Source organism: Panicum virgatum, chromosome 3N (assembly GCF_016808335.1).
Source record: "Panicum virgatum strain AP13 chromosome 3N, P.virgatum_v5, whole genome shotgun sequence".
NCBI classification, from domain to species: Eukaryota; Viridiplantae; Streptophyta; class Magnoliopsida; order Poales; family Poaceae; genus Panicum; species Panicum virgatum.
In genome coordinates, this window is record NC_053147.1 from 14,381,132 (window position 1) to 14,406,799 (window position 25,668).

Sequence of the window (25,668 nt, forward strand, 5' to 3'; positions counted from 1 at the left end):
GAGTGCCGCGAGTCCAGGAAGATGAGCCGGTGCGCGGCGACCTCGACCACGGCGGAGATGGACGCCGTTGCCGCGGCACGCGCGCGGTCGAAGCGGGCGGAGGAGGAGGACGGCGAGAGCGAGGCGTCGAGGGCCGGGACGGAGGAGCCACTGTGCCGGGCCCCTGATCTGCCCGGCAGGGAGGAGCGGTAGGAGCTTGGGGAGGGGGCACCGCCGGCGGGCTCGGGTGGGATGGGCGGAGGAGGCAAGGCGCATTCCGATTTGCGTCAGCTGTTGGAGATCACAAAAAATGCGTTGCCGCCGTTGCTACTGTGTAGAATGCAAATGATGAAATGCATGACCTATTTTACCTTCCCTTGTTGGAGTCAGTCTTAGACTAATTTGAACAGACAAGGCAAACTCATTTTTGCCTCGCCGCGGAGCACTGTTCATGCGAGGCAACTCCTCCAACAGAGGAGGCAAACGCGATACGCATATTGCCTTGCGTCGCCTCTCTCCTCAAACGCATCCGCACGGTCGCCTCGGGCACCTCGGCGGCCGCCCCGTCCACCGTCCCTGCCGCCGCTGCTAGACCCGCGCCATGGCCGTCGGGGAGGAGGTGAGCACGTGAGGAGGAGCAGCGGAGGCCGTCGGGGAGGAGGGCCATGGCCGGAGCTCGATCTGGCCGCCGTGCAAAGGGCCGCTGGGGAGGGAGCCGCCGGCGGGAGAAGGGGAGACCAAATAGTGGGGGCGGAGGCCGTGGCGCGCGGGTTAGCATGACGTCTGCGAGCAGGAGCCACGAGCGGCGACTGCGAGGCGGAGTAGCGGGGGCGGAGGCCGTCGGCACGCAATCCAGTGGGGGCCTCCTCAGCGGGGGCGGAGGCCGTCGGCGCGCGGCCCAGTGGCGCGGACGCAAGCAGGAGCCGCGAGCGGCGCGGTGAGCGGCGAGCGGGAGTGCGAGGCCTCCCGGATCGATCCGCGCGGGCCAGCGAGGGAGGCGCGAGTGGCTGGGCGCGCGGATGCTGCCTGACTGCGGAGGAGGCCACCCGCTGGGGTGCTGCAGGCCGGCGCCGAGGAGGCTAGGAGCGGCGGCGCGAGGATATGTTGCCGCAGGGCAGGGGAGAGAAGCCGTGGCGAGGACCGGTGGGCATGGAGCATTGTACGAGGACCAATAGGGGAGGAGCCGCCGAGGACCAATTGGGTAGGCGGCGGCGCAACCAGCGCCCGACGCGCGGGGCGAGCAAGAGCGACGGTGCACGGGGCCTGCAGGCCGCAGAACGGCATCGCGCAAGCTGGCGTGGACGGTGGCGCGTAGGCCGGCGCCACACAGACCGGCGAGGACAGCGGCCGGCCAGCGACGGCGTGCAGGACGTCGAGGGCGCGCAGGAGCAGAGGAGGCTGGGTCTTCCTCGTCTCTGGCGGATCCCGGCGACCGCGAGCCTCCCTCCTTCCCCGAGGCCGGCAGAGAGAAGCAGAGCGGGTGCGCGCCGCCGGCATGGCCCCCCTCCTCAACTCCGGCGGGCGCGGCCCCTTCCCCGGTGCCACCGCGACGGCCGCCGTGGCCGCGAGCAGCAGAGCGTGAGGCCGACGCCGGCGTGCGTGCGGCGCTGCCCCTCCTCTTCCCCGCGGTGTATGCTTTTACTGTTGGAGAGACTAAATTTTTTCCTCTCCATTCTCTACTGTTCACACGAGGCAAATGCCAATTTGCCTTCCAATTTTGCACAGTCTTATTGAACTCAGTCTTACACGAGACTTTAGGCCCGTCCACCGATGGCTAGTTTTGCTCCACAGTATTGCTCCTCTTCCGTTCCTTTCTTTCCTCCTGGCACCACCTTCAAACGCACGCTGGTCGTGTAAAAAAAGGTACGCTGGAGCTGCCTTAAGTTGCATTCATCACGTTTTCCATTCCGCAGCCTAGAAAATGGTAATTTTACAATGTAATACTATGTTTTTACAACATCAATCGTGCTTACGAGGATCCGCGATGGTTGCGGGCCACAGTTAGACGCTACATGCTGGGTTCATTGGGAATCGCCAATGAAAATGTAAGCTCTACAAATCTACAATGGAAATATAAAATCCACAAGCAGGTCCACTTCACAGTGCAGCTTACGACGTGTCCAGCGAGAGAGCACCGGATGCAAATAGAAGGTTCCGCCGAGAGAACTGCGATTGCCAGAAATAAGTTAATTCTTCAGTTAGATTGCACATTCGAAAACAGATTTTAAATTTATGGTGTTGAATAGATGAGAACTTTTCTCACCCGCAGGCTATAAACAGGAGTTGATTTTGTAGGGAGAGCTTTAAGCAACCTCAGTCGGTTAGCTGTACTGCCTTTGCTGTTTCAGAAAAAGAGGAAGGATTTTTTTCGCAGTCAGAGTTGGAAGTATATGCCCGAATGGATCAGCCTCTTTTACATGTCAACCAACTTACGTGTCCTCTGTCTTCAGGGCCTTTGTGCTGGAAGCGACATCCCATAGTTTTACAGTACAGTCGGCTGATCCAGATGCAAGCAATGCCCCTTCACAGCTAAAACAACAGCAGGATATATTAAATAAGAACATATTTCACTAGATCATTAACTACGTAATGCTGCTTTAACTAAAATTACTACCAAATATGACATCACAGAACAGGACATCATGAATTGTCAATGAAAGAAACAACATAAATGTAAGACTGCAATGGAAAGTGATGCAAAAGTAAAAGGGATAACCAACAGCAGTGTTTTAATCATTCCACATTATATATCTGACTGAATATGTTACAACAAATTAATGACTGCACTGCCATTTGTTAAGGTTCTCTCCAAAACAAGATGCATTGCCTCTAGAATTCAAGACCTTGACTGTTATCAGTTTAACAGTAAGATTATGTGACAATTTGTTGGACAAGATGAATTTTTTGTGCTCCTTGTAAAAATAGGGATCCATCATCCATGATCTACTGATGTATGCCAACAAGGGATCAAATATATAAAGAATGCTAAGGGCCTTTAGCGTACATCCAAAAGCCAATAAGAGCAAAACCCATAACAATAGTACAGTTTGAAGTTTGGACCCCACTTTGGCCCATGATATTCAAATCAGATTGCAACAGGGGGAGAAAAAACAATTTTCTGTTAAAGAGCTCATAGGACAAGCATCAACTTTGAACAGAGCATCTAACAAGCACCATGGCATTTAGCTGATATCACGACTATGTACTCTGAGCCACATAAGATATTGAGACCACCAGTTCCAAGACACTGTCATTTGAGGACATAAAATTACCCAACCTTCGATTTAAATACTCTCAACATGGGCTAAAGAAATATTTAGCACGTTTATTTCTTGATGTAGCACTGCAGATAATTATAAAAAAACTCGACCTGCGAGGGGCTAGCCACCCCCCGAGCATTCTTATAAGGAGGCCTTCTAACGCAGGCCGAGAAACCCCCCGAACCCCGGCTCTTTCTGACCTTGGGTCTGGTGCCATTTCCTAGAACCGTTACCCACTGGGCCGGGAAACTGTGACGTCAGGCCGGGCCAGGCTGACTACACAGCCCAAGCTATCAGGAGCACAGCGAGGGGGGTTTTTCCCACAGGCGGGGAAATTCGCCCCGGTGGGGGTTCGAACCCCTCCACCTGTGGAGTGCCGCCGGTTGCTTCGCACCACTCAGGCTAACAACCTTAGGCCTGCAGATAATTATAACTTGACGTTAAACTGTTACATGAACCGCCTATGTTCCTAGGAGACAGTCTGCTCATTGAACTGGCTATGGGTGGCTGGACTGGCCAGCATATTAAGCCATGGTTTTAACTACAACGATCCCTTCTTTTTAAAAAAGAGACTTGGGGTGCTACTATGAACTACAGAAGTTCAACAATTTATAATGATTACCTGAAAGCAAGTGTCCACACACAAGAGCTGTGGCCTAGTAGTGGTGAAACACAGCGACCAGTAGATAGATCCCATATCATGATGGTCCCATCTTCATCTCCAGAGGCCATGTATCGTCCATCGGGTGACATTGCCAGTGATAAAACCATACTCCTATGACCAATAAACATCCGTATACATTCACCTGACTGAACATCCCATAGTCTTACAGTTTTGTCGCTAGAACCAGTGGCGATGTAGTTACAGTTTACATGCCACTGGACACACTGTTAAGCAAATAATTTGCAAGCAAAAGAAAAAAGATCAGCTAAAACATGCTGGCATCAGCACATAGCAATGATAAAACAAGCGGATATCCTAACATAAAAAGGATTAAAAAAACCAAGCATTTCATTTAGCCAAACCATAAATTTTCAAATTATATGAAATTATTGGACCAGAAGTTCACTTACATCAACATCAGAAAGATGCCCAGCCATTATCCGCAAAGGCTGAATTTTATCCATTGACCAGATTCTAGCAGTCCTGTCATGTGAAGCACTAGCAAAGTAATGACCAACTGGGCTGAACTGTCAAAAAAGTAAAGAAATAGGGTATCAATATAACACATAATTATGCATAAAAAATGCTTACAAATGCAAGATAAACATCTTCAATGGTTATCACATACTTGGACATCCCAAACTGGATAATTGTGTCCTTTGTAGCAGACAAGATTGGCGTTCAGCTTGGTACTCCAAAGTCTAACTGTAACAAATAAAAATTAAAGATAAAACACTACATATAAATATTAAGAATGAAAGGGTTTACTACAGAAGTAAAAGTAATGATGTCTAGATGTCTCACTTGTTGAATCTGAAGATGATGACAAGAGAAAATCCCCAAACGGGCTAAAGGCCGCTGAATAAACTGGTCCAGAATGACCTTGGAATAGTGTATAAGTTTTTTTCCCCTCATCTATTGTTGACATGCGTTCACCCTGGGAAGATCCATTCTCCCCCTGTAAACTAGCTGAAATTAAAGTTTTCCGAATTAGCAAACACCATCAGTATTTAATTGGAAATATTTGAATGCTAAGATTATTCTTGATGTCCTTCACAGGCTTTGGAGACGAAGAATGCCAGGTAGTTGAGAATTGCAACGCATTGTACACTATCAAGTCCGAGCCAAAGATAATATTGCAGTGGGCGGAGAGGAAATTTAAAAGACTGCCACACATGCATTATTTCTAACTTAAACTTTTCATCAGGGACAATGCCCGAATTTCATTACTTCAGAATCAACAAAATTAGAGTCTTACAAGCATTTCAGCGTACATCCAACCAGAAAAGCAACAAATTCCACAAAAATGAAATGCATAAACTGCAATTGACACCTTCCTAACAAAGAAAAGCAAGTAAAGGGGGCTTAGTTTCTAACTTTGATTAATTTTTTCAAGCCAATATGTCAACCATGATTTTGGCCTAAACTAGATGCAAATAATGCATGTATTCAGCACAGCAAGCACTGTAAATCTGTAATACAGAATGGAATGATTACCCATGAACAAAAAGGGCTGACTTACATGTTTTTGCTGGTTGACCAATCTTTGACATATCCCAAACCTGGTGAAAACCAAGGAAATTTTACCAACAAAAAATACATATAGCATCGCAAAGAAGATATGGTCTTTTGACCCGAAGGAACTGACCTTCACTGACGAATCAGAAAACCCACCCACAACCAAAGATCCATCTTGTGATATCGATGAGCAGTTTAATCTGTGTTCCATGGGATGATACTCAACAAGAGTATTAACAGAGAACTTATAAATAGTGAATATCAGTTATAGTTACCCATTATGTGTATTGAGGAATGTGTAGAAGATAACAGACGGCAATGCCACACTATTCAGTTGTGCACGGTTTCGCAGATCCTCAAGAATTGATTGTTCAACTTCGACAGGCCTGAAACAAATACATAAATATTTCTCATACTCATATACATCAAGGTTGATTACTATCACGAGAGCCTTGATTTTTGGCCCTTGAACTATCACGAGAACCCGATTTTAGCTCTCAAAATTTTAATACTAGACAATTTCGACCCTCAAACTATTCGAACCAGATATTTTAGACCATTCAACCTATTTGAAGCCGGTTCTCATCTAATCACAAAAGACTTAGAAACATACGTTGTTGGCAGAGTTAGCTCTGCTTTCACACGAGGTGCCACAGAAACCATGCTTGTTTCAGTTCTGACGTTTTTTCCAGTTGCACCTACAAGCTTATCCTTTTTGCTCTTCTTAAGAGAAGCACCTTGCTTTCCACCTTCTGCGTTTCTTTTCTGTGGCAAAATATAATGAACATAATCTTATGACCAGGAGCACTAAGGAAACATGAACTGCATAGACAACAAAATTCTTGTGACCAGGAACACAGGTATGCACAGTGAATCCAAACAATGAGTGTTTGCTATCAGCTACAGCCTGCAGATAGTAGTGGGGGGGGGGGGGTAAAGGAAGGTTGATGCGTAGAATATATGATGTAAGAAGATTTTGATATTATAAAATATGAAAAGAGTTCCTTGCCTTGTTATCTTCTGTGCCAGCATCCTTGCTTTCAGCTTCAACTTTATCAGATTCTGCTAGTGCCTTCTCCATTCGCTCTTCAACAGAATCTTCAAGCAACTGCAAAGCAGGACTTTAATTAAAGAAGTGCAAGCAAGCATATGGCCATATGGGCCAAAGAAATTGGAAACATATCAAATGCAAACTGTTTAATCTGCAATGTTGGCCTAGCTTAAGTGGAAAGCAGCCTGGCTGATGCATAGCATACCCCCCAATGCACTTCCTTCTGATTTATCTGCTTTGCCAAGTCCTTACTTGTTCCAATCAGAGCAACAACGTCCGCATCATCAGAAATTAACGAGGGCTGCCCAGGAGATACTGCCAATGTAGCATCAATAAAAGTAGTAGAGAAGATTCTTAGAAGTGAAAATGTACGGCCACAATACATATGAATACTTATTTCAAACATATCATCAAATCATATTCATACCTTCAAAAGTTATGTGCTCATTGATTACACCAAGCACAACAAGGGCTTGTGTTTTCTGGAGATACTGGAGAAGCAATTCATATGAATACTGCAAATAAAAATAAGAACGAAAATTTAGTTGGAGTGGCTGATTTATAAATTACAAATAACAACATCACTCTTCCAAGAAAACATATCATGAAAGCTATCTAGGAATGCAGCAACAAAAAAAAAAAGAATAATGTTCTGCTACAACACAAAAAAAAATGTGAAAGTTTCAGTTGAGAACATTGAACTTGTTATTGCCTATAAAATCCATAACATGCATCGGCTAGAACTCCCAAAATAATAGTAGTAAGCTATAACTATATTACTGTCCAATAGAGATACTGGATGAAATGACACTTTCATTTTGAACATCATCAAATTAAGCAACAGATACAGAAGGAAGAACAGAAAAGACTCTAAGGTGCCATTCCCCAGTGTCTACTGTCATGAGCCATTTCCATGATAGCGTAAACACAACTGGGAGGATGGATAGGTGCAGTCAGCTGCCATGGATGAGAGACTGGATCATAGACGAGAGGGATGAAGACAAGAGGGGAAACTAGACCAATCGCTCTTCCTTCCTTGATTGATACATCTCCTCTCTTTATATAGAGGGAACTTGAATCCTAAATAAACCGAGGGAGACAATCTGACTCTAACAAACCATATCTAGAAGATAGCAACCTCGAACTTCCTAATCTCTAGTTAAACTAATCATATCTCCTGTTGTACAGACGGCTGGTCCACAGTCATGCTGGCTTATGACCCCCCCCCCCCCTGTTCATCCTCATAGGACTACACTTAACAATATGTAAGTTTAAAGTAGGCTATGATAAAGCTTTTTACGAATATTTATGTCGTGCAACCATTTTGCAACCAATCTAAGTAACAGAATGTGGTAAACTAACAGGCACATCTCAAAAGGATATATTAGAAACTAGAAAGAATTAGTGATGCAGTTACCTCGCATAATTTAATTTTAAATTTATTTTGCCTTAAAGATCGGGCCAGTTCCATTTCCTGAAAATTATGGTAAGCAGAAGGTAAATGCACAGTTCCAGAATCTTAAGAAGGTGCAATCAACTAGACAAAACAAGAACCCATTCATAACATAATGATACGATAGAATGTTAAGCTAAATAACCTCCAGATGTGAAGGGGAGAGGACACCTTCCAGCTTCTGAAGATCCCTTGAATGCATTACTTCATGATCTTCCCGAAACTTATGGAAAAATGACCGAGCTGCAGAAAATAATATCAAAAAAAGAAATCCTGTGAATAAATTAAGGTAAATAACAAAAACAGGGAGATATATCCAATTATATCTAACCATTACAAATACCTTCCTGCATATGTCCCTCTGCCACGAGATCCATGAAGCAATGGATAAAGACTGGGTAAAGGACACGGAGTAATTCATGCTGCGCGCACACACACAAAAAGAAAGAACTAAGAAACCTGAATTATATTGCCAGATTTAAGAACAGGATGGTGCAACACAGGTAAAAAGAAATCACATTGAGATAGTAAATAGTTGGTCTACCACAAACATTAAGACCAGAACAGTGCATCACAAGAAAAGAAATCATACTGAGATAGTAATAAATAGTCCGACTACCACAAGCAACCACCCCTTTGACAAACCAAAACAGCATAAGTTGTCAGGTGCATAACCATGCTTATATGAACAGATTTGTGATTAGTAGGAGGTCAGCAGTATAAATTCGTGGCATAGGACACAAAGGCAATTCAATTAGTACAGTACCTAAAGCTAACAAAAACAAATGAACAGTTTGGATTATTGGATACAAGTATCATATGCCTCAATGATTATGAAAAATAATCCCATTTACTAGAGATGTGGACGTGAAGTACAAAAAATTTATAAGCAATGCACCTTGTATTGATCAAGAGAACTATATGCCCATGTTCTTAGTCTACTATATCCATCATGGTATCTTCCCGGATCATTGTCAGATCTGTATTTAAAGAAATATAAGCAATCAAAAGATAGTATAAGGTAATATCACAAGGGAAAGCATAACCTGAATCTGCATATACTAATGGAGGAGAAAAGTATGTGTACACAGACAACGACAAAACAAACTGAACTTTGATTAGTACAATATTGATCAAACACCATTGAACATTGACAAAGCACCACTGAACCAACAAAGCAGACTGCTTCACCAATTGTCACATGCTAGTAGCCCAGAAAATGCAGTTCTCCAAATAGCTACAGACAGGGATTTGAACACTGAATTTAATGTCACCTATCCCTTCCCTTCCCTCAACAAAATGATAGTCCTAACACCTAAGCAACAGGTAGGCCATGTCTCCATCTCCAAATGACAAATATTAGATATGTGTGTGAAAAAACCCTAAGAAACCTGCATGTAATCATATCAAGAGGGAAAGTACAACTGTATGATTAGAACACAGCACGCCACACAGTTCCTTCTCTTAGATAATAAGGAGCAGCGTATCCACCAACTCCATCAGTAAAAAAGTTCAATCAAGGTTGCTACCATGAGTTGGCAACCGCTTAAAGCTTTGGATCATTATGGAAAACTGAATTGCCAAAAGTTTGCAACCATAACTCCACAACATGAGTGCCAATTCCCAGTCGAGCGAGAGAGCCGAGGTTATACACTCCGAGCACACAAGCAATTCTACTACACTCACCAATTATACCAAGTCCACTAGTTTTCCTCGTGCCTAAAGCAACCGCCACTGGCCGAGACGACCAGGTCCGAGCTAGGGACCCTAGCTTGAGAATCAAGCGAACCTACCTGGCAAGCGTGACGTCGGAGACGACGGAGGTGGTGAGGCGGTTACGCTCCTCCTGCAACGCAAGCTCGGTGAGGCGGAACCCCTTGCGCTGCAGGTACTGCTGCACTTTCTTCTCCATCTCCTCGTCCTCCATTGCCGCCGCCAGCGCTAAGGGGACGCGCTGAGCCGGTAGGGTTTAGGGGGTGCTGGATTCCTGGATCTCTCGAGTGCGCGCAGGTCGCGGGCGCGTGAGGGCGGAGAGAGGCTGGCCGGCGAGGCGTGGGAGTAAGGCCGCGCGGCGGCGAGCGGGGCGCTTGGCGAGCGGACCTGGCAACGAGCGCCGCAGGCCGACGGCAGCACGACGGACGAGCGGACGCGACGGAGAGAGAAGAAGGATTCGGACTTCGTGTTGTTTTGGGCTTTTGGCCCGTTTGGGATGGGCTTGGGCGTGGAATGGCCGCATTCAGGTGGGTCAAAATGGTTTGCAGTCTTCCTCACGTTATGCCTCTTTTTTTCATTTCTTTTTGAAAAATAAGGTTAGTGCCTATGCATTGCTAAGGGTGTAAAAGATAATATCACTTTAATACAACACAAATATACTATCAAATATTTTAAAATACGTCTTTGAGAAAATATCATAGTTTCTAAAATATATATTTCTTGGCTCGGCAGGATGGTAGCTGCATGGCGTTACGACGGCTTCTCGAATGCGGTGCGCACGAAGTGCGGAAGCACGATGGTGCAAGGTGTGGAGAGGGGAGGGGTGGCGCGGGAGTGCGATGTGGGGTAATTGCATAGGAGAGGAGGGATCGTACGGAGGGGAGGGGTTGCACGACAGAATGACCAAGGTGGGAGGGGGTCCGAGGTCGCATCAAAAAAATTGTCCTCCAATTGTGTTTTTTAGAAGCATAGAGAAGAGAAGAGAAGAGAAGAGAAGGGATAACTTATGCTATGCCTCAGTTGAACATCTGAGCATGCAAAAGAGCCTCTAATTGAGTTATTAACTACAACTGCTGCAATAGTCTTCACCAACTCTTTGACCCCTTTTAGTAGAAACTCTTGTTCATTCAAAATTGCATCCGTGTGAGAATTTTGACTTCGCAAAGGCCTCACCTCGAGATGTTCCTTCCTTGACCAGGTGGTTCATTGTTGGAGGAGGGTCATTTTCAAAGATAGTGAGAGACTAGCTGAGCCTCTACTAGGTATACTTGTTCCAGAACATAAATTCATTTTGCACTCTTCTCCCATGGATCTTTTTTTACAAACATTAGCACGTATATCATTAAGAAGGAAGCAGTTTACATACATAATTTGATGCGGGCCAAATAGAGGTTGACCTACACAAGTGAACAAAAGACTAAAAACAGACCATGGATCTTGTACGTTTTTGTGATGAAGGACCTAACAGTTTTTAGAGAGATGACTTGGCAAAAAGTAGCCATAATTGACATTTGATAGTACCCCACAGGTAGTTTTCACTATAAGATGTGAATTTATATTTACATCACCATTTCAACGGGGAAAAGTTCATCGCCAAAATGAGTTTTGGTTTGAAACTGATTTCAGTATCTCACTAGACCTAAAGTTTCTGCTCTTCCATGTGTGCCGCTGTTAGGCTGTGGATGCTGATTGTATTTTCTTTTGCCTTATTTTTGTATAAGTGATGAACAACACATTTTCTTCAGGTCTTCCAGCTGCGAGTGGAATGCGCTGTACCGATAAGAGCTGGTTTAATGACCCCACAGATGTTGACTTGATGCGGCTGCCTCCATTCCATGTGGTCCTCGTCAATGCAGAGGATATTAGGACCAATAACCTCAGAGACCTTCAACAACAAACCACGATACGTAGGATCAGATCAGATAAAAGGTTTGCTCCCTGTTGGTTTTATTTAATATTTTCAATTTATAACATACTGGAGTCAGGTCGCTGGTGAGTAATTAGGCGTAGAATCTACACACTGTTGATGGTATGTGATGTGTTAAGTTACAGGTACCACGGCATAAGTCATAGTCATTTAGTCCTTGTCATGGTGCCGCATGGCTCCATAATTTCAGTATCGCAGAGCTATGTAGTTTGGACAGAGACTGAATGACGAGACCTAATGTCCTGAATCCAATTTAGATTAACCAGCACTATCTTGTTAATCTATTAGAAAGGTTTTCTGTGGATATATCGGAAGCCAATGTCGACTTGGATTTTGACCTCAGGAAATCAACATTATTATCTCGTGATTTTTGTGTATAGCTGTACTTTCCAAGGATCAGGTATGGTTCCTGTTTTTTTTTTTTTTTTTGCATCTTGCATGATGCATCCATCGGGAAGGAATAATTTCTAATCTAGGACTAGGAGCATGTGGCGTTGCAACTTTGCTTGCCATCTCTATTCGCGCGCTGCTAGGTGAGGGGACTTACGCTACCATGTGTTTAGCTTGCTTTCAGAGTTTCAGTAAAACTAACTAGTTGGTCAAAACGTGATGTTGCTTGCTGTGCCTGTGCTGTGTGAAGAGGCTTGACATGTCGTCATGTCCCATGCACCTGCTTCTTTTAAGTTAGCATGTACATCTAATATATCTAATGCAGCTGCTGGGACCTGAGGACCGACTGCATGCGCAGGTCTGGAATCTGACTTGCTGTCATGACCTCATTGTCGTACCAACATACATTTGCTACATGAATGATGGATATCACAAACAGAGCTTATCTTCGGACTACAGTGGCTGGTCATCAGCCTAGCGACGGTAGAGATCAGTTGGTCTGTCGTGCGCCCACCTCAAAGCACAGGTCTAATACCGGTTCAATCAAACCAAAACCACACCAAACTATTTTATCATTAACACACTTTAGAAACCAAATGAACTCCACCCACTTGCTATTCCACCCAAACCAACCCAAAAACTACTTGCTCTTTTCTCCCAAAGCAAACCAAATCAATAGTTTCAACCCATAATCTTCAAACCGGTTTCGAACTTAGGTAAAATCCTCTCCAACTAGTTTTAATATCTAGCTTCCGATGTGGGGGGCCATAAATAAATCCAGACATATACCGGTCTACATAACCGGTATTTCCTTGATTGGGCATCAAAGGGTTTGCATCATGTGAAGTATCAACTAAAAGCACATGAAGTCAACCATTACACAGTGACATGAATCAAGTAACTGTCACTATTAAGATTCAATTCATCGTATAAAATATATGAGCAAAGGAACAAATAAAAATGCAACATATTGCAGCATGAGAAGTTGTAGGAAGCAATCAGGACCAGTAGCTCAGCCATGTTCTTCAATTTCTAAGAAATGTGAAAATGCACCTACCGATCAAAAATAAAGTAAAACGGTTTTATATTTTTTTCAGGTTGAATGTAATACTAGGCTATGAGCGGTTCATAAATTACTTGATCTAACATAAAAGTCATATATCATTGTAGAAAACAAAATGTGAATGCCATTTGCACAAAACCACAAATCTGAATAGGTAATACTTAGTGAGTTTATTGTCATAAATACCATTCAATCAGTCTGTAGCAAGCTTCTTGCGAAACATATAAAACATATAATAGTTGCATGCTGTATATGTTTAAAGGATATATGCTAGTATGCTACTACTGCTGAATTTAGCATCACATACGCACACCTGAATGCTTTATCTCGTGACTGACCAGAGGCCTGAACAAAGCAAGGAGCCTCAGTGCACGAGTACTAAGAGCAAGAACATCAGAGAAGAATCCCTGCGTGGACTATATACCTCTTCTGCATGAAGGAACGGGCAAGGTCATGTGCTGGGAGACGGCCAGCTTTATTGTTTCGAGAACCATTGCATCCGCGCAGCCTGTAACAAATACACAGTTTAAACTGAGATTGATGGAGGGAGAGCATCACATGGGAATCAAAATAGTGACTTTGAAGCTGCATTATGTATGAAAATGAAGATGTATACCTAGGACCAAGTGATAAGATGTAGGCAGGATTATAAGTGCAGCGCGGTAACTGTGCCTTGGCTTTGAGCTCAGGGCACTTGGCAGCCATGTTCAAAGTGGCCTCTATTGCCATGGGCTTGATGTGATGATAGAGCCTGGATGCCCTGCAAGTATGGAGATCGCACAATCAATCAATCAATATCTGATATGCAATTAGGGCATGTTTGGCAGGCCTCCGGCTCCTTCAAAAATAGCTCCGGCTCCTCTGGTGAAGCAGCTTCTCTGATGGAGCTGAAGCCGTTTTTAAAAAACATAGTTATTAATATACATAGAAAAAATAAAATGACCATCCTACCCTTATCTTTCTCTCCTTTATTTTTTTCATTCTATTTTTCTCTTCCCTTCCAAATCCTCTCTCCTTATCCATACTTCTTCCTCCTCCATCCCTTCATCTGGCTCCAACGCACGGCCACGAGCAGAGCCTCCCGCCACCACCTGCTTCTTCCTCCCTTCTTTTATCTTGCTCCGACGCACAGGCACAGGCTGCTGCTGCCGCTCGACCCCCCGCTGTGCCCTGCCGCGGGACGGTCTCCCGGCGCTGCTCGGACCCCGCCGTGCCCCGCTGCGGCACGGGCTTCCGGCGCCGCCCGGCAGCGCGTGCCAAGAGGAGTCCGCGAGGAGGCGTGCATCGCGCAAGCGGAGGGCAAAGATGGCACGCGAGATGGAGCCGCCGCCGGAGCCACGCGGAGCTGCAATTTTTGGCTCCATGCCCTCCCTCCTGCTCTTGTCACCGGGTTTTCTGGGGCTTCGTCGCTGGAGCCGGAGCCGAAACTGAGCTGAAGCACCGTTTGGTAGGGCTCATTGAGAAGCCGGTTTTGGAGCTACTCAAGAAGTCCTCCCAAACAGACGCTTACACATTGCATTGCTCAAGAATCAACTTTGTTTTTTCCCAAATAGTTGTTGCAGGTAACTAGTAGTAGCAAATTGACGAGTGCAGCTAGCCCCCACATAAAAAAATAGGGGGAAAAGATACAATGATTTGTAGTACGGCTACTAGTTACTAGCTAGGTGGAGAATAATATAATTAGCTATAAGAAAGAGGGAGATGGTCCGTGCACCTGGCTTGGTCGGAGAGTAGGGTCCTGCGGAGGCGGTGGACGTTGGGTTGGGATTGGAGGGAGGCGTAGAGGCGCTGGAAGAGGGCGTCGATGTCGCGCGTCCGGCCGCCGGCGAAGTCGGCCATGACGCGCAGGATTTTTTTTTTTGAAGGAATAGCAGGTGCTCTGCCTTTTCATTAATAGTAGGAAGCAGGAAGAACAAAAACAAAAACAAGAACCAAAAGCACAATAAAAAACAAACAACTAGCGCCGGCTACCAGAAGCGGCAGCACGGGCGCAACTAGAAAGGGGAAACTAATTTACAACTTGAACGATGAGCGCTGCACTCAGCGCAGCATCATCCTGGCGGATCAAACTGGTTAGCTGTAAAGCATTGAGAGCTTTGTTGTCGTAGAAACGTCAGCAGCGTTCCTTCCATACATTCCAGACGGTGTAGGTGATGATTTGGTTTCGTTCTTGTGAGTGAGACAGTAGATCTAACCACCATTTCTTGAGGTCTGTTGTTGTGCTCGTGAGGTTATGTTGTCCCGTCTGCTGCGAAACCAGGGACTAGACCAACTGCGTGAAGGAGCAGTTGACAGCGAGGTGCAAGGTGGATTCTTCTCTCGTTCTACAGAGTTGACAAATGAGGTTTGCCTGTCCACCCCTCTTGATTATGCGGTCTGCAGTCATTAACTTCCATTGGAGGAGTAGCCACAGAAAGAATTTGCATTTGTTCTCCACCTTGAGGTTCCAGACCTTTGACCAGGTGAAATCCGGATAGGATCCGTAGAATTGGACTGCATATGCCGAACGGGATGAGTAGCTACCGTCTGCCGTGGAGTTCCACCTTATCTGGTCCGGCTCCTGATTGAGTTGAACCGTCTGGAGCTGCTCCCATAGAGACACAAACTGATGAAGCTGGGCACTAGTGCTGATGCGGTTCAGGCCCCGCATCCATCTCCCTTGTGGCAAGCTGCAAGCCACAGTCATGTTTTTTCGCCAGGCCAGAGCGAAACACAACGGAGCAATATCCATGGGAGCCTGCCCACTGAGCCATCTATCCTTCCAGAAACTAGTCTTCGCGCCATTGCCGATGCTGATAGAAGTGCAAGCTCTGAAAAGTGTGAGGTCTGTCTGTGTTACTCGCGCCGGAAAGCCCGACCACGGTCGCACTGAGTCTGTCCATTGGAACCAAAGCCATCGGAGTCTGAGTGCTCTGGAGAATTTCTCAAGGTCCGGGATGCCAAGACCGCCCAATTTCTTTGGCCGGCACACCCGTTTCCAATTAACTTTGCAGTGACCCTCTTTTGCAGACTCCTCGCCTCGCCAGAGAAAACTGCGGCGTAGCATGTCAATGCGCTTTATTGCCCACTTGGAAAGAGGGAAAATTGTTAGGTGGTAGGTGGGGATGGATGAGAGAACATCATTGACACGTGCAGGATGACGATGCGGACGACAAGCATGTCAGCCTCGCGGCTGCAGCCGCGGACGGCGATGAAGTCGTGCAGTATGAGGATGCGTCGGCCAAGCGGAGGTCGCGCTGGAGGCGCTGGAAGTGCACGGCGTCGAAGAAGGCGCCCGTCTGCCTCTCCAGCCTGCAAAATCGTTGGATGTGTCATCCACCAGAAACGAAACAATGAGGGTTGGGACAGGGAGCGTACGCGTGGGCGGTGTCATAAAGGCGGTGGCGGCGGAGGAAGGAGACGATGCGGCGGAGGCGGAGGCTCGTGAGGGTGGGACGATCGCCGCGGAAGCACCTCGTCGACATCATTGTCGCGTCGGTTTTGGGGGAGGAAGACATGACGAGTGTCAACTCGAAATCTGGGGAGGCGTAGAGAGAAGAGGGAAGGAAGGGAAGAAAAGACAAAAGAGAGAGAGGAGCCGTCGTGGTGGGTTGCGATTCGGTGGAGTCGCGGGCCTGACCGGCTACTCACAATTGGGCCTAGAGTCCAGAACTCTTTGGGTGTGACCCGCGACATCGACCTCGTTAGGCTCAATGCAGGATAAGCCCACCCAGCCTACAGTAAACAATACAATAACTTCTAGAAGATGGATAAGCAATATATATGCATGTATAAAATTCACTAAGTTTAAATTAGATTCAACATCTTTTAAAAAATAGTTGAACATTTAAAAAGAATAGTTTCAACCATTTTCAGAATCACATTCATCAATATATTGAAAAATACTACCTTCACATTTTTTACAAACTATATCAACATCTTAAGTGAGTAGATTCAACATTTATCAAAACTTAGATCAACATTTTTTCAATATATTGCCATATCTCTTCTTCGGCCGCAGCGCAAGGGAAGGAGCCGTGGCGAGCGGTGTGCAGTTGGAGGTAGGGAGGAGGAGGACGTTGGCCGTAGTGGCATCGCGCGGTGGAGGCGAGCTGGGGGAGGACGGCCGCGGCGGGAAGGGGGGGCAGCCACGGCGAGAAGCAGGGGGCGGGGGCGGCTACAGTGGCGGCGCGTGGCGGGGAGCTAGAGCGGCAGCGCACGGCGGAGGGCGGCCGTAGTGGCAGCACGTGGTGGAAGCAACGGTGCGCACCGAGATGCCACGCAGTGGGTTAAAATTTTGACAGATAGAAGGTGTTGCACGAATCTCAAACATTGGAATCAAACATTGGAAAGGTGGGGGGAATCTTTTCAGAAGATGTATAGGATTTTCGGATGTTTAGTTGGTCGTACGGCCATTTGTATAAGCAGAGATAGTGTTTGGTTGCATTAATTGGCCCAGTAATGCACTCGCTCCCTATCTCCTCGTCCTCCCCTATCCCTTTCCCTCCTCGCCCCTTCAAATCGGAAAACGCTGCTGGATCATATCCCAGGCAGCGCCTGCGCCGCTGCGCGGTTGCCGTAGATGAGATGCTGTCGAGGCCGCCTTGGAGATGCTGCTGCGGTCGCCGTGGAGGAAGACAACGGGCAAGATTTGCCTCGGGCTCACCATGTGGAGCGGTCGTGGTTAACGCATCCGTTGCTAAGTCAGGTTTTATCTATTTTTCTCCATTAGATCCATCAGCTAGGTTGCCTCGGGCTCACCACGTGGAGCGGTCGTGGTTAATGCATCCGTTGCTAAGTCAGGTTCTATCTATTTTTCTCCACTAGATCCATCAGCTAGGTGTCTCAACTTCACGTCTTCCACGCGTTCTTCTTTATGCCGTCCCATCAACTTCATGTATAGAAGAAACAGGGTATCCTAGGTAGAATACCACTTAATACCCCTGTTAGGTCTTTTTGAACTGTTACCCCTGTTTGGTTGCTGAGAAAGGATTAGTTTTAAGGTTGGGATAGCTTCTTCTGTGATTTAACGAAGCCAACGAGAAAAAGAGTGTACTCTACAGAGTCCATATATAGTACCTCTGATGGTAACAAAAAGGGTTTTCTCATTTCGAGTGAACGTGGACCAAAACATCCGCCTTTGCTTCCTGTACAAGACGAAATCATATAGCAGTATCCTATTATTATCGAAAGTTTCAATTACAAATGATGGTGCCTGCTGGCAAGTCCAAATTAGAACTCTTGTCGAAAGTTTCAATTACAAATGATGGTGCCTGCTGGCAAGTCCAAATTAGAACACTTGTCAATTACAAATGATGTGCCTGCTGGCAAGTCCAAATTAGAACTCTTGTCGAAAGTTTCAATTACAAATGATGGTGCCTGCTGGCAAATCCAAATTAGAACTCTTGTATAATTCTACGATGAACACACAGATTGATTAAGAAAAGAGCAGGTTTCCCACCAGTAAAAAATATTAAGTGTAGAAACCATAGAACTACAGATAGAAGACGAATGCATCATCCCTTTCCATTCGAGGTTTTCGAAATTACACATGCAGCTATCAGATACGACTTACTTCATCAGCGAACTCTCCAGTTGTCCGTAGCCTCTTTGCACCCTTTTGTGAATCAAAAGCTTGCTCAAAACTTTCGGGAAAATGTGCATCACAAGGTCTTGAATGCTTCATACCTGACAAGTGACAAAGACAACCACATAAATTACATGCAATGGGTAAGGTTCATGATCACTGGCTCAGCATAGGCACAAGCGTGTCCTTTATGGTAACTTGTTTCAGACATTTGGGCTATTTCATTTTTTGGTGCAAAAGAAAACAGAGTACATGAATTCTCATTGTTGCAAAAACAATGAATATTCAAATATTTTACCTGTGCTAATATTTGGAGCTATTGCAATAATTTTAGTTGGTCTTTCTGATGTAGGCAGCATAGCCTCCAAAATTAGAGCACTTGGAACACCAGTAGAGCATAGTGTTACAGTTAACAAACCAAGGATGATACTTCTAAAGTAGAAGAAATATTGTGTACGCATATGACAATACAAGGATAGCAGGGGCTTAGATTATATGCATCGAAATCAAGAAAGCATAAGGAGATGAAGTATGGTCCTAAAAGGTTCCAATTTAAATGTGGACCACAAGATTCGAACAAAAACTACACCAGATAATAGCCGTGAAAAGTGAGTAAGCAACGCTATAATTGACCATGATAGTCTAAACTAAAGCTTTCACAGAGAAGAAAACTAAGGTACCCAATATATCACACAGGTATCTACTAAAAGCATATGAAGGGACTGAATGCTGACCTGAGTCACCGGGCTGATTTGTTTGCTGACTGGAGGGAAGCCTGCATATAACGGAAAGGTATATTTACACAGAGGCATACTGATGGTGAAAAAAAATGCAACTGTTCAAAATATCTCGCTCGCCCTACACCAGCCATGGCGCCGAGCTCGTCTCCCTAGATTCTTCTTTACGGGATCTCGAGGGTACCTACCATCAATGGCGGCAACCAGATTATGCCATAGGAAGGTGTTTCCATCAGGCCTTCAACAGAAAATCGTACTGAAACTTAACTTGTCTGATTCTCCCATGCGGATCTAGTGTTCTTTGTCTCGATTTTTAAAGTTCTTGCTATTGATTTAGAGCCCCACAGTAGGCAAAGTGGTTTCGATGGAGATGGCAGCAAATCTGAGGTGGGTCCAGTCGTCAACAAGAGGTACTCTTCCGAGCTTGCGTGATTATCCCGCTGCAGAATTTATGTATTTTTTCTCGATCTTTGAAGTAATTGTAGTCGATTTAGAGTCCAGTAGGCAAGTGGTCGATGGAGCAAGATGACATCTCTGAGCTGTTACCCCTTCATCGTGCCTTCCTTTTTCAACTTCAAAGCTGGAACCCAAGTGATGCGTGATTAACCAGTTTGATTTACTGTCCAAGATTAACCAGGAACTCCCTATAGATAGGGTCATGCAAGCAAGTAGTAGGGTGTTTGAGTTATGAATCCGTTCTTGCGGAAGGTAATGGTAGCAGTGGGAATATGGTGTTGGTTTCTAGTAACGAAGATGACTATTGCAGTAGGCAAAACTGGAGATTGAACCACTGACTATGGGCTGAAAGTTTCAACTCCCAAGCAGTTTGATAGAACTATGATGAAAGAACCACAATTTTGGTAAGTTTTCAATTAATTACTCAAATATGTTGTCTTACAATTCCCCCGTAGTTTCTAAAATTGTTTGTTGTGGCCAAGCACTGTAACTGGTGGTGAAATTGCAATTTGAAGTTTCATCAGCAATAGCAGTACACTGGGCAGAAGCTATGCAAGGTTGCAGTTTGAGAATGAATGTACTGACTGTATAATCTTGAATCCAGAAGGCTGAGCACAACCATGGTCAAAAGGGTAAGTGTTCCTGTCAAATAGTGCTATTTTAATATTATCCAGTGAGCACGACTAATTCCAATGGTATTGATTAGCCTACTAGTATATAAGGTGGTAATACTAGTTGTGTATTATGTATCGTTCCAACAAACTAGTGTGTATTATGAATCGATTCAACAAACTAGTTGTATATGTGACCCGTTTGAAGAAATGTAGATGGTTCTTGCAGAAATGGATTGGGGACAAAGAATTGAGCTAAATATGGCAATGCAATGCAAGAATTCCAGTTCCAGGTAATGGCATGGGAACCAATCGGATGGAGAAACTTTTTTTTTTAGAACAATCGGATGGAGAAACTGGTGGGAACATGTTTGGCTGTGCAGGTTCTAGTGCTAGATTGAATGACTCTGAACTTTTGATACTCATGCCTCCATATGCGTGGTCGATTAAGAATGAACCCATAAAAGTCGCAGCTTGACATAATCAAGGAGAAGATGAAAAAGGCTAGGAAGAAGGCCAGGACGGAATGAAGCAAAAGAATAGAGTCAAGAGGAGTTACACTACTTGTGCCTTGATGACCATAAGGCATCAGAGTCCCTAACTAAAAGTTGTTGGTATTTCTTAGTAAAACTCAGCACTTGTAGCTGATGATAATTAGCTGTTTCTTGTATGCTGGATTCTTGTTTCCTCTAATTGGCTTAGATTTAGTCTGGCACCAAGTCATGACAGTTACCGCTGGGTAATGCAAGTCACCTGAAGGATCCAAGCATGCCTCTGCTTGTAGTAAAAATACGTTGTAAAATGTAAATTTATTTAAGAGTAAAGTACACCAGCAGTCCTCAAACTTGTAAGGGTGTGTCATATAGGTCCATCAACTCCGAAAGTGTATTTCTGGGTCCCTAAACTTTTTAAGTCATTCACCGGAGGTCCATACGCATCCATGTGGGCAGCTAGCGCTGATGTGGCACGCTGACTAGGCACCACTCTTTCTTCTTCCTCCAGACATGGGTGCCAAGCGGCTCCGCTCGTCCGACGAGCTCCGCGGCCCCGCTCGGCAGGCGAGCTCCGCGGCGAGGGGGCACCTCCGCTCGAGGGAGGGAGGGCGGCCCCGCGGCTCCGCTCGGCCGACGAGCTCCGCGGCGAGGGGGCGCCTCTGCTCCACGTCTCCTCCACCGCCGGGGTAGCCCCTGGCCCGCGGAACTCGCTGGAGCCGCCATCCCGCCCCGCGCCGCCCACGTTGGTAGGAGGTGCGCGAGGAGGCTCGCCGCTGCACCGAGAGAACCGGATCTGGAGGGAGCACCGGCGCGGGGAGGCCGCCGCCGTGCCATGGACCCGCGCGGGCATACGCCATGGCCGCTGCCGCCATGGACCGGAGGAGCTCGAGGGAGAGGGACGGGCGCGGCGCGGGATTGGGAGGAGGGGCGAGCTCGGCCGGCGCAACCGCATGCGCGCTCGCGGGTGCTCGCCGGTGGCCACCTCGTAGGGCTCCGGTGCGGCGCGGGCCTCCGGCCGCCACCGCCTTGGCCCCGCGTGGGTCCGGCCGGGACGGAGCTCCGGGGCCGCGTCCAGGCGCCCTCGAGGCCGACGGGGCACGCTCGCCGGCCGCCTCCGCCCCGCCTCCGCTCTCGCTGGCCTTGTCACCGGCGGAAGCCGCGCGCCGCCGCACACCATGGCGGGTGCCGCGGCAAGGACGGTGGCGGGGCCCCGCGGCAAGGGTCGTGGAGGGGTGCCGCGGCGAGCGCGGAGGTCGGGCGCGGCGGCGAGGATGGTGGCGGGGCGCCGCGGCGAGCCCGGAGCCCGGGCACGGCGGCGAGGATGGGTGCGGGGTGCCACGGCGAGTGCGGTGGCGGGGCGCGGCGGCGAGTGCGAAGGCGGAGCGCAGCGGCGGCGAGGGCGAAGGCGGAGCACAGCGGCGAGCTGGTGGCGGGCACGGGACGAGCGGCGCCAGCGCAGGGAGAGAGGGAGGGTGGGAGCCGTCGGCGCAAGGAGAGAGGATGGGTGGGAGAGAGAGAGGGAGGGGTGGAGAGAGGAAGGAGAGATGCATGAAAGATAAAGATGCCCAGTCAGCACGCCATGTCATCGATACTTGCTCACGTGGAGGGGTATGGACCTGCGGTGAACGACTTAAAAAGTTTAGGGACCCAAAAATGCACTTTCGAAGTTGATGGGCCTATATGACACACTCTTACAAGTTTATGGACCTCCCATGCATTTTACTCTTTATTTAATACCATTGGATTGGAAGTGTGTGATGGAACAATATAGCGCATGAGCAAGCTGAATCGTAGTGGATTAGTCTGGTTGAATGAACTGGACTGGAATAGTAGCAATACTAGATTATAAGAAATGCAGAATAGAGTACTGAGCTGTGGGCCCAGTTGGTGTGGGGGATTCCCCGATTCTGCCTGGGCGAGGCTTCAGGAGGCGCATCCCACCGCCGGTTTACATTCCCCCCTGAAGAGGGCAAGGGCGAAGAAGTTGAAAGGAGACTGAGAGAGGTACCCAAGGGGGGTTATTTCTGATGCCGTGGGTGTGCACTGCAGCTCTCGCATTCGTAAGCTGCATGTGACGTCAGGATGAAAATGAAGCAACTCCTGCAGTTTCTCCAAGGTTCTGAGCTTTATGTCCTCCCAGTTCACGGATGCCCTGCAGCCACAAATCAGAGCCATCGCAATCATAAGAACTCAACCTGGAAAATCGTTTGCATTCGAGCTAGTGCTAGGTTGATTAGTTAGCCTAGGTAGTAGGTACCTGGCTTGTGCAGAGGCCATGGAGCGATAGCGTGAGGTTCCCGTGCAGTCACTGCACGTGCAGTGACTGCACGGGAACTTCGTCCGGGTTCCCGTGCAGTCACTGCACGGGAACTTCGTCCGGAGCGATACAGGTCGTTGCGCTTCGCAATCTCGGGGAACTTTTTGCGGAAGGCATCATCACTGGAGCAGAAAAGCGAGCTGGCGGCGCGGCCACCTTACTCACCGCAGCAGGCGAGGAAAGTGGTGCAGCATGTTGTGCAAGACGGAGGTGTAGTGCTGGGATGAGCCCTCCCCCTCCCAGAGGGGTGAGAATCCCTTCAGGTAAGTTCCGGCGGCATCCCACCGCCCATCTTCACCAGCTTCTGCAGATGCGCGGCGTCGAAGTACACCATGGACTCCCTCTCGAGCCTGAAAAATCCATCTAGAAACATTTAGAAATCAGTTCCCCGGTTCGAATCGACGGATCGGCTCACCGCGACGGCAATGGTGACGCAACAATCGCATCAAGCTGACAAAAAGAAACTTGACGGAAGAAATCAAAGCACGAGGGAGGGGAGGGGAGGGGAGGGGACGGGCGCCGGGCAGGCAGGCGGTCGTACGTATGGGCGATGCTGTGGAGGCCCTGGCGCTTGAGGAAGTGATCCAACCGGCGGAGGTGAAGCAGAACCACGGGGGAAGACTGAGAATTCATCCCTCCCGGTTGCCGGTGACGATTTTTGCTCTCTCCGTATTCGTGTTCGTGGTGATTAGGGTTTGGTTGAGTCGAAACTTGGCCGGAGGAGGGGAAGAGGCGAGCAGGGAGCCGGTCTCCTACTCCTACACTAGTCCGATCCGAGGGCGAATAGCCCGCGTGACTGCAGGATAACATGAACAAAATAAAGATTAGGCCGGCACGCACGCAGCTCCTGATAACACGGACAAAATAAAGATTTGGAGTGTAATTTTCAACTGAAATGTTCAAAGTAGATTCGGATTGCACCATTAAATTTATTATGATGATTTTTTAAAAATAAATCCCAGTTAACTGTATTTAACTAAACTTTAAGGTTGAATATTTTTTCTTGAAGAGGAAGACTTCACCATAAAATTTGTTCCGACTTCACAATAAGATTGCTCCATATTAATTTTATTTCAATGAGTCTTATGATAGTGTAATTAGAAATTAATTTGAATAGTTAATTTGAAAACCATAGATTTTTTTACTTGAAATTTTCTTTACACGGAACTCTATACACCATACAAAAGCGGGGTTAGCGAATCCTGAGCAGCGAAAGAAAAAAAAAAGAGAGAGAAACAAAGCTCAAAGAAGAGGAAGGAAGAGTGTGATGGTCTGTCTCCAGATTGCCCGCGCCATTATTTCCGCGATCCAATCCGATGCTAGGTAGAAAAGGCTGCAGTGTTGCTGCGGTTGGCCAGTGCATGTACCTGTGGTATGGTTTTTTTATTTTTTTTATGTGCAATCGTGTAAATACTTTTTTGGGAAATGAATGCCAAAGCATGTCGAATTTGAAAGTTCGTTCTGTGGAAATGTTTTAGATTTTGGAATATATAGTACTCTTTTTAAGTGTATCTTCTGTTCAAATGTGAAAATTTATGCAAGAGAATTAGAAAATAGCATTGAATTGTGTTTGCTATGTATGAAAGTTATAGGTTTTGGAATTTGGAGCAACATTTGTGTTGGAAAGTTTTTAATTCAAATGCGTTCCGGTGCTCGGATGTTAGGTTTGATGGAGGAATTGGAAAAGAGATTTGGATTTTTCAAGACTGCTCTATTGCGAAGTTGGTTTTGAAATTTTGAGCAATGTCCATGTTCAATGTTTTTTTAATTCAAATATGTTTTGGTGTCCGAATTGTTGGTGAAACGATCGTATGTAAACATTTGTGTGAATGAATGGAGGAATCGTTTTGATTTTAAAATTTTACTCTACAGTAAAATTGTAGGTTTTGAAATGTTAAGCAAATTTTATATTGGGCACAGTTTTGTTCGAACGCGTTTTTGTGGTCGTGTTGCTCGTGTAGAAGTAACGAATGGAACGAATTGTTGTGTAATTTAAGTAAAATCTGAGGGTCTTTTTAACAAATTTTCTGAGAGAAAATAAGAATGGTGGGTTGATTATGAAAAAAATTAGGGTTTGTTTTGTAAATTTGACTTGGTCGGTTTTGTTGGATTGCGGGTTCGTGAGAGAGAGAGGAGTGGACGGCAGGTTAGATTACTATGAAATTAGAGGACTTTTTTGTAAAATATCAAGGACGGCGCGATCTCGACCGGCTATGCGCCCGATCCGACGGCCGAAAATGGTCAGCAAGGCGGCACAATCTTTGACCTCCGAATTGGCCTAGAATTGCAAGTAAAAGATTGGTGGACGGAGGTGGATTCTTTTTTTTTTGAGAGGGCAGACCAGGTGGATCTGAACGGGCCATTAATTGCAGGCAGGCCGTGGGCTCTAAGGTCAAACAGGTCTGTTTGCCTATCAGCCCGTGCTACAAATTCCACATCCATAGGTTTAAAGAAATCACTTGAGAGATT

General features: G+C 46.6%; 3 protein-coding genes and 1 long non-coding RNA gene across 8 annotated transcripts; 1 reads left to right on the top strand and 3 right to left on the bottom strand.

Annotated features, from left to right (window-relative positions):
• Positions 1–1,854: 1,854 nt before the first annotated feature.
• LOC120664495 (transcription initiation factor TFIID subunit 5-like) lies at positions 1,855–10,090 on the bottom strand. Its single transcript, XM_039943753.1, has 19 exons — positions 9,719–10,090; positions 8,824–8,905; positions 8,269–8,347; positions 8,071–8,168; positions 7,890–7,946; positions 6,900–6,987; positions 6,678–6,787; positions 6,431–6,529; positions 6,035–6,186; positions 5,697–5,807; positions 5,552–5,621; positions 5,426–5,465; positions 4,708–4,872; positions 4,532–4,608; positions 4,314–4,430; positions 3,862–4,127; positions 2,413–2,508; positions 2,243–2,318; positions 1,855–2,145 (listed from the first exon to the last, which is right to left on the bottom strand). The coding sequence occupies exons 1-19, from the start codon at positions 9,850–9,852 to the stop codon at positions 2,089–2,091; spliced, it is 1,974 nt and encodes a 657-aa protein (XP_039799687.1). The 5' UTR covers positions 9,853–10,090; the 3' UTR covers positions 1,855–2,088.
• Positions 10,091–11,156: 1,066 nt separating this feature from the next.
• On the bottom strand, positions 11,157–14,891 carry LOC120664496. Of its 2 annotated transcripts, XM_039943754.1 has the most exons (4): positions 14,733–14,891; positions 13,635–13,778; positions 13,443–13,526; positions 11,157–11,523 (listed from the first exon to the last, which is right to left on the bottom strand). In XM_039943754.1, exons 1-4 carry the CDS (start codon positions 14,855–14,857, stop codon positions 11,310–11,312), a joined length of 567 nt encoding a protein of 188 aa, XP_039799688.1. In that variant the 5' UTR covers positions 14,858–14,891; the 3' UTR covers positions 11,157–11,309. The 2 variants fall into 2 exon arrangements, 1 of the variants encoding a protein (XP_039799688.1); XR_005670908.1 differs by lacking the exons at positions 11,157–11,523; positions 14,733–14,891 and adding an exon at positions 13,970–14,720 and having other exon boundaries at positions 13,166–13,526.
• Positions 14,892–18,159: 3,268 nt separating this feature from the next.
• LOC120664497 lies at positions 18,160–23,996 on the bottom strand. The gene is made up of 6 exons (XM_039943755.1): positions 23,741–23,996; positions 23,270–23,549; positions 23,140–23,168; positions 22,891–23,034; positions 19,319–19,359; positions 18,160–18,685 (listed from the first exon to the last, which is right to left on the bottom strand). The coding sequence occupies exons 3-6, from the start codon at positions 23,157–23,159 to the stop codon at positions 18,558–18,560; spliced, it is 333 nt and encodes a 110-aa protein (XP_039799689.1). The 5' UTR covers positions 23,160–23,168; positions 23,270–23,549; positions 23,741–23,996; the 3' UTR covers positions 18,160–18,557.
• On the top strand, positions 19,400–21,149 carry LOC120664499. Of its 4 annotated transcripts, none has more exons than XR_005670910.1 (4): positions 19,401–19,574; positions 19,659–19,731; positions 19,816–20,409; positions 20,618–21,149. It is a non-coding gene; the product is annotated as an uncharacterized LOC120664499 (long non-coding RNA). The 4 variants fall into 4 exon arrangements; XR_005670911.1 differs by having other exon boundaries at positions 19,823–20,409; XR_005670912.1 differs by having other exon boundaries at positions 19,400–19,574; positions 19,669–20,409.
• Positions 23,997–25,668: the final 1,672 nt, after the last annotated feature.